Source organism: Blennius ocellaris (genome assembly GCF_963422515.1).
Source record: "Blennius ocellaris genome assembly, chromosome: 2".
NCBI classification, from domain to species: Eukaryota; Metazoa; Chordata; class Actinopteri; order Blenniiformes; family Blenniidae; genus Blennius; species Blennius ocellaris.
Window position 1 is genome coordinate 30379423 of NC_137651.1, and position 8482 is coordinate 30387904.

At 51.0% G+C, this 8482-nt stretch overlaps 1 protein-coding gene across 1 annotated transcript in view; it reads right to left on the bottom strand.

The window, feature by feature from the left end:
- Positions 1-7: 7 nt before the first annotated feature.
- The window catches only part of LOC308143063 (uncharacterized protein), a 41263-nt gene continuing 32788 nt past the window's right edge, over positions 8-8482 (bottom strand). Inside the window, exons 2-4 of the mRNA XM_080513734.1 lie at positions 6484-8105; positions 4022-4570; positions 8-1230 (exon numbers count right to left, since the gene is read on the bottom strand). Of these exons, the coding sequence (XP_080369860.1) occupies positions 1208-1230; positions 4022-4570; positions 6484-7882 (1971 nt within the window). The 5' untranslated portion in view covers positions 7883-8105 and the 3' untranslated portion in view covers positions 8-1207. The remainder of the gene's footprint in view (positions 1231-4021; positions 4571-6483; positions 8106-8482) is intronic.

An 8482-nucleotide genomic window follows, 5' to 3' on the forward strand; every position in this document is an offset into this window, starting at 1 on the left:
TGTTAGATTTTAGTCTTTATTGTACTATTTTTTTTGTCTTGACAATTTGCTAGCGGACATGTGAAAACTTGGACCAACAAAAACATCATCGTCATCATCATCGTCGTCATTATTATTATTATTATCATCATTATTATTATTTTTTAATTACAGCATAATCGTCAAACTGCAGTAACAGTGAGAGGATGTGTTTTTAAAAAATAAACAAGAGAGAAAAAAGAGAATTCAAACCGAACAAACAGAAAAAAACCCAAAGAAACATATTGACTTTAATATTGGATGGTGGTCTTTCCTTTTGTTTTTTGTTTTTTTTTAATCATGTACACAATATAACAGTCTAAAAACATTGAACACACAGAGCTGAAGACATTGCAGTGTTGGTTGGGAAGTGGCAGTCCTCGGGGCAGTTAATATACTGGAGCAACATGGTCCTGCTGTACTGTCAAATATCTACTGGGGGGGGTGGGGGGGAGGGGGAGGGGTGGGGATGGGGGGGGGGGGATGGGGGGGGCTACAAACCAACATGGCCGTCAATATAAAACTAACAGTCTTTTTTTTTGTTCTTTTTTTTCTTTTCCTTTAATCTTTTGTTCTTTGAATCCACCAATCAGGAGTCAGCAGAGTTTGACATGAAGGAGAAAAGGAGGGGCAGCGGGGGGTAGGGGAGGGGGGGGGGCGGGGCTAAGAGGGGGTGGAATGTCTCGATTTTTCACCTTTTTTTTTTTTTTTTTTTTTTTTTTTACATTTCAGCATTTATCTTTTCTCTCGTAGACAATATAAAATCTCACAGACAAGCAGAGAAAGTTTAAAAAAAAAAAAAAAAAGAAGGAAAATGTGTGCATGTGTATGTAAAGGGGCGGTGTGGATGAACGGATGGGCGGAGGGATGAACGGATGAGGAGAGGAGGCGATGAAAAGAAGGGCTTGAATTATTGCTTTCTGAGTAATTATTATTTTTCTCATCTACACGGATTGCATTTCTCCCACTCTCTCCGTCGTCTCTCGCTCTCTTTTCTCACCGTGGTGACCTGTTAACACGTGATTACTCCGTTTACTCGGGAGGAAGGAGGAGGGATGACAGGAGAGAGGAGGAGGAGGAGGTGGGAGGAGGAGGAGGAGGAGGAGGAGGAGGTGGTGGTGGGTGGGGGTGGGGCTCAGAGCTCCTTGCTCAGCGAATCCCGGGCAGTTTTAATCCTCTTTGTGTGGCCTCACACGTTTCCCGCCTTTTTGTCTGGTAAATGATAACAGAAGACATCGAAAAAATGTATTAAAAAATAGGTCTGAATAATAATAATAATAATAATAATAAAAACGATAATAATAATAATAATAATAATAGTAATAATAATAATAATAATAATAATAATAATAATAATAATAATAAAACAGACAGAACAGGGTTACATGTGGTTTAGTACAGATGTTGGTCTCTAGTCTTGAATTACTTTCAAAAGTTAATAATTACACAAAGCGAACAACAACAACAACAACAACACAACAGGAAGTGTGACAAAAGTGTCTTCACATTACAGGAAGTCATTGTAAACACATCAATGTGTAATTGTGCCCTTGACTCTGTGTCTCCGCCGTGGTTTTGTGCTCAGAAAGTGTTTGTCCCTGATGTCCCGATAATCAACCTGTCTGTCCTCCGAGGGAGAGACACACAGCGAGAGACGCTAGCTAATCTGGCTCCTTGAAGAGAATCCGTGACATTTTGATTTCGCCCACTAATCCGTTGATAGAGTCTATCGAGTTCTGCCGAACCACCTTTTCTCCCCTCCGGCGGTGAACGCAGAGCTAGCTATCTCAGCTACGGCGGGTTAGCGGGAGCCTGTGAGGACGGAGGTGGCGAAGCGGAGGTCAAAGGTCGGGGGTCTCCGTTAGAACTACACTGACGCTTTTGCAACAAGAAACCTTCTGCAACGACGGTGAACAAGGTTTCCCAAGGTTTCTGGCTCAGTTTACCCAACAAGCTCTTCAAGTCAAAACCGTTGTTGTGTTTTTGCGCCCTGTTTACACAACAACGGTGCCACTGAAAACAACACTTTCTGACTGACTCTCTCTCCATGGGAACCCCGTATTGTTTACTGCATTGCACGTGTGGTTTCATTACAAAAGCAAGCACCAGTGCCCACTAGTGGCCCGGCATGCTCACTACATCACTTTCCGTGGAAACAGACATCGTTTTCGACAACGTTGCCATGTAAACGCGAGACTTTTCTGAAACCGAAACGCAAAAAGGACGAAACGCTGTGGTGCGGACGGGGCCTCAGACTATTTGTCACCCCAAGTGTTTGAATGGGTCGAGAAGCATCGTGCGTCGGCGTGACGACGTGAAGTCTGCACGGCGACCGCGGCGAGCCAAACGCTTTTAAACCTCTCCCCAAGCAACAACAACAAAAAAAGAGTCGGCGCTTGAAAGAGAGAATCCCAAGGTGTTCGCAGCGGGAGCCGCCATGAGGAAGGCTCACCTTCCTCATGGCTGAAGGTCTACATTTAACTAAATCCAAATGATTGGAGGTTAAAGTGAAGCCGCTGCGGTTTGAGCGCCGTTGACGGGATGAGCTGCATCGGAGCACATCTGATGTTTACATTTTAATACAAGCTCATAAAAAAAAAAACCTGCTTCCTGTGGCAGAAACCACCGGAGTCCACGATACTGCTACTTTAATGAAATTACTAACAACACAGATGCTTCTCTCCCTGTCCCTCTCTCTCTCTCTCTCTCTCTCTCTCTCTCTCTCTCTCAGGTGATTTACTGGTCAACAAACATTTATGTAAACAACTACGCTACAGCTTCTTTAAAGGGACTAAGGAAAAACTACATAATCTTCATTGTGCGACCACCCGAGGAAGTCCACATGCCTATATATACCTCTGTGTGTGTGTGTGTGTGTGTGTGTGTGTGTGTGTGTGTGTGTGTGTGTGTGTGTGTGTGTGTGTGTGTGTGTGTGTGTGTGTGTGTGAGTGTGTTTTCAAATACAAACACGCTGGGAAAAATAATTCTCTCCAGAAGCTTGTGCGTTAAATATGGATCTGGATTGATGATGTTGTCATAATGAAACCAACAAAATCCATCTGAAGTTACATCACCCAGAGGAGGAAGATGCTCTATAATCTGGATGTTACAGGAGGAAGATGCTCTATAATCTGATGTTAGAGGAGGAAGATGCTCTATTATCTGGATGTTAGAGGAGGAAGATGCTCTATAATCTGGATGTTAGAGAGGGAAGATGCTCTATAATCTGGATGTTAGAGGGGGAAGATGCTCTATAATCTGGATGTTAGAGGAGGAAGATGCTCTATAATCTGGATGTTAGAGAGGGAAGATGCTCTATAATCTGGATGTTAGAGGAGGAAGATGCTCTATAATTTGGATGTTAGAGAGGGAAGATGCTCTATAATCTGAATGTTAGAGGCGGAAGATGCTCTAGAATCTGGATGTATTTTGTCATGAAATAATCTGTTTGCTGGTGTCACATATGGCTCCATTGATTTCATATTGATTTGAGAAGTTTCCAAATTGTGTGTGTGTGTGTGTGTGTGTGTGTGTGTGTGTGTGTGTGTGTGTGTGTGTGTGTGTGTGTGTGTGTGTGTGTGTGTGTGTGTGTGACTATGGATCTCGACATTTGGCACGTTTTGCGTTCCCTGTGCTGGTTCTCACTGGTAGCACCCGTTCAGGCCGTTGTCCACACACAGCTCGCGCTCTAACTGGTCGGCCGCCGCCGACATCACGTTCTGAACGATGACCACCGCTGCTTCCCGTAGGTCCCGCTTCCTCATCTCCTCCTCCTCCTCCTCCTCCTCTTCCTCATCCCTCTCTCCATGCCCTCCATTCTGAGGAGACTCTGCCCCCTCCCCCTCCCCCTCCCCCTCCCCCTCCCCCTCCCCCTCCCCTCTGCCGCCGGCCGCTAATGCTAGCTGGTGCAGACGGCTGCTCTTGGCGTGATTAGTTTGGTTTGTGACTTCGTCGTCTCTGCTCTGAGGCTCGTCAGCGTCCCGGTCGGCGCGCTCTAACTCACCGCTGTTCACGGCCGCCGTGGCGTTGATGATCTTGGCGTTGGCCTCGTCCTTGACTCCTCCCGCCTCCTTGCCCTTCTTGACGGGGCTGCTGCTCCCCGTCGTCTTCTCCTCCCCCTCCCCCTCCTCCTCCTCCTGGTGATTGTGTGTGGCGTTCTCCTCCGCCGTGCCGTTGGAGCAGCCGTTCTCCCCGTTGGTCACCGGGGTCTCGCTCGGCGTCTTCTCCGCCTCCTTCGCCGCCTCGCCGCCGCTCCCCTCGCCGGCCGGCGTCTTCTCGCCGGCCGCGTCCTTGTCGTTGGACTCCCCGGGAGCCGCCGCCGCCGCCGCCGCCGCTTCCCCGTCGGCGCCTCCTTCCTCCGCCGCCTCGGGGGCCTCCTCCTCACCACCCTCCTCCTCCTCCTCCTCCTTGGCGCCCTCGCCCGTGTCCACGCTGGTGGACTTGCCCTTTCGCAGGATGAAGTTCTTCAGGGAGACGGCGCGGCCGAAGTGGGTGCGCTTGGCTTTGGCCGACTTGCCGTCCTTGCTCTCCTCCGCCGCGGCTCCGTCCTCACCTGCAGGGGGCACCGCAGGTCAACTTTCAAACATCTTTGGATTCACGCTGCTGGCCGATCACACAGATTCACAGCAAATCAATAGGACATTACAGTGACGCCAACTGCTGCTGGCCTTCAAAATAAAGCCAGTTTCAATGAGAAGTTAAATATATATATATATAAACAAATAAGATCGTGAGTCGTTTCCCAGTTCTCCCCGAGACGGAGAGTGTTGGAAGTCACCGAAAACAAACTCTTGAAAACAGTCCCGACTCCGTCTCCATGGAAACGGTAAAAAAATGCTACTTCTCCGAGACATTCCTACTGCTCACGGTCGCCGCGGCCACAGTAGCTAGTAGTTGACCACATGCTCGGCATGAGCCAATCAGAACAATGTTTCCTCTGTCGTGACTCCCAGTCCGTGTTCTCCTGCACTTGGCGCTTTTATAAAAATGTTTTTTAGACGTTTAACGCGAAACTTTTCTGAGACAAAAAGGTCACAACAAACACTGTTTCTGCTACTTCCCCCCTCCGCTTCTCCCTCTCTCTCACTCTCTCTCTCTCTCTCTCTCTCTCTCTCTGCAGGCTAAATTTAGTTTTCACTGTTGACTGAATCTCCTCTGTAATTTTAATTTCACATCAGTGTTTGAATATTTCATTCAGGCGAAAGTTGGGGTTACATGATTTCACTGGGAGTGAGCAGGCGGACAGGCGAGTGTCAACAGGCACACTTTAATTTATTTATTAAATGTTTTTTTTTTGTTTTTTTAAAGTCCAGCTGTGATCACAACTCAACTGTTTGTTATTCAAACTGGACTTCTGCAGTGAAGCGGCTGTAAGTCAACTCCACTGTGGCCCAGACGAACCCTCTGACGGAGCTGCGCGGCGCACGGAGGGTCCGGGGAGTGAATATTGAGCCGCTGCACTGTTCAAAAAGGAATCCTTCACAGGCGCGTGAGTCATCTGTTCTTCCAGTTCGTGCACTTGGGAGCCGAGCTCCGTAACTAATGAACTGTCTCTGTGTGACATCTTGTTTGAAGAAAAGTCCTCCACTGGCGGATTATTTCTGTTACTGCTGCCACGTGTTCAAAACACCGTCAACATCATTTTAAAACCCGTTTTTTTTTTTTTAGATTTAAGAATGAAATCATTATAAAGACTCCATCACAAAGTTGTGGTGCTCAAATGGCTGCACTTTGAAGATGGACGTAGAGATACTGCTTGTCTGGTGCAGCTTTAGTTAAGTAAACAGCAAACAAACAAACAAACAGCTGTAAATGTGTGCAACTCAAACTGTGTGTTGTCAAGATGCAGCTTATATTTAACAAGGAACATATAGTAACGCTTGTTTGAGACATCGCTTTTAGGACAGCAAAGCCTCCCTGGTGGTTCTGAAGGCAAGGTCGACACGCGTCTGCTGGTAGAAATGCATGATGGGAAACCCGTCGCTGGAGTCTCACTTCAGAATAGTTTTGCCACGAGTTAGTGCTGTTGTTTGTTTTTGTAATGATGCCACACACACACACACGTATACTGAGAACAATCCACTGTAAACACTAACAACAGGAGAACACGGACATTCTCGTGGACGGACCACCGATTACGGTGACCGTCAAAATAAAAGTGGAAAGTGCCAGGAGAACATGGACGGGGAGTCACGACACCACGGAGGAAACATTGTTCTGATTGTCTCTACTGAGCATGTGCAGAACTACGAGTCACTAAGGCCGTGGTGCAGGACCATCAGCATCAGCGTTTCTGCCGTTTCCATGGAGACGGAGTCAGAACATCTTTGAAAAGTCCCACCTGAGGAGCCGTTACCACTCAGTGGCTCCGAGCATCGCCGTCGAGTAAACGAACGCCCAAAACGCAACAAACGTTTTTTGTGTTTTCACTTGACGATAGCGACGCGAGGCACGAGTCCCCCTCACCTGCAGTTGCGTCCTCCTCCCCACTGGGGGCGCACTCCGTGTTGGCTCGTTTGCTCTTGGGGATGACGCGCTTCTTGAAGGAGGTCCAGATCTCGTTGGCGTGTTGTGTCACAGTTCCACCCCCCGCCGCCGCCGCCGCCGTCGCCTTCTCCTCCTCACCTCCCTCTGCTTTCTCCTCCCCTCCCTCTGTCTTGGCCTCCTCTGCTCCCCCCTCCACCTTCACCTCCTCTCCGCCCTCGGCCGCCGCCGCCGCCGCCTCCTCCGGCTTGGCGTTGTCGGCCGAGTCTTTGTCGGAGCCCTTGGCCTTGCCGCTGATGCCCACCATGGACGGGTCCCTCTTGAGGCCCTGGAAGGTCCAGGAGCGTTTCAGCTTCCACCTCTTCTGGCCGGACTCCTTGGAGTCCAGCGTGGAGGAGTCGCCGCCGCCTCCTCCGCCCTCGCCGTCTGCTCCTTCCTCCTTGCCGTCGTCTCCTCCGCCGCTCTTCTTGTGGGCCTTCTGGGCCATGAGCTTCTTGAAGGAGTGCCAGCGCTTCATGTGCTTGGTGGTGGCCGAGGAGGACGAGGCCTTCTGCTCTCCCTCCGCGCCTCCCTCCGCGCCTCCCTCCGCGCCTCCCTCCGCGCCTCCCTCCGCGCCTCCCTCCGCGCCTCCCTCCGCGCCTCCTTCCTCTGCCGTGGCGTCCGCGGTGGCGTTGAGTGCCTCGGGATCTTCCAGCCGGTCCAGGGACTTGGAGCGGACCTTGACTTGCTTCTCTCCGGCGCCGCCGTCTTTCTTCTCGGTGCTGCGGTGGGAGAAGATCCTCGCCACCGGCTTCCTGATCAGATCCCGGACCGTCGACTTCGCCTCGGCCGGTTTGCCCTTCTCGGACTTCTTCTCCTCCTCCTTCTCTCCATTTTCTGCCGCTTCTCCCTCTGCACCTCCTTCCGCTCCTCCCTCGCCCGCCGCGGCCTCGTCGCCCGCCTTCTCCCCGTCTTTGTCGCCTCCCTCGCCGGCGTTCTCCTCCCCTCCTCCTCCTCCTCCGGCGGGGCCCGAGCTCTGCTCCTTCTTCTTCCTTCCCCCCATCACCTTCCCCAGGCCACTCTTGTTGAGGAAGGAGTCCAGGAAGGAGGTCTTGGGTTCGGCGGAGGAGGCGCCTTCCGAGCTCTGAGGCGCCGCCGCCTCCTCGCTCGCCGTGGCCTCGCCGTCCTCGGTTCCCGCCGCCGCCGCCGTGTCGTTATTCACAGTCTCTTTGTTGTCCACCACCTCGCTGTTGACGGCGGTGCCGTCTTTGTCGACCACCTCGCTGTTGACAGTCTCTGAGTTCGCGTTATTGGCCGGCTGCTCCGCCTCCGCCGGCTTGCTTTCGGGGGCTTTTCCGTCTTCCTGGACCACCGGCGCCGCACTGGCCTCCGTCGCCGCCATCTCAGAAAGGGGGAAAGCAAACAATAACGACAAAAAAGTGTGCTCCTGTCCTTCCTTCCTTGGCCTGCTGCCCTCCTCTTCCTCTTCCTCTCTCTCTCTCTCTCTCTCTCTCTGTGGCGTGTCGTTCCTCCCGCTGTGCTGGCGCTCTCAGGTCATGGAGAGCAGGTCGGAGAACGTTGGCGTGGAGGAAAGACACTCAGCATCCTACTCGTCCTGCGAAGTCCTGCAGAGGAAGGAGAGGTGAGGAGGAGGTAGAGTTGAAAATGGAGGGGTGAGGACAGGGGCAGAGAGGGAGGGAGGGAGGGAGGGAGGGAGGGAGGCACAGATGGTTAATAGTCAGAATCAACAGCATAGACACTCAATTAGTCTGGTCTAGACTGCAGTGAATGGGGAATGAAGTGTAACATAATAGAGCGTCTCTGCGGGAAATGCAATGCAATTATGATGTTTCCTAATCAGTCACACCTCCAGAATTCACGTCCCGGGTGACTTAATGCCAGACAAACACGCTCAGTCGCTCTTTTTTTTCCATGGAACACATCAAGACGGTGAAACTTCACAGAAACACGGCCGGACTCATTTTCACCAGCAGCAGTTTCA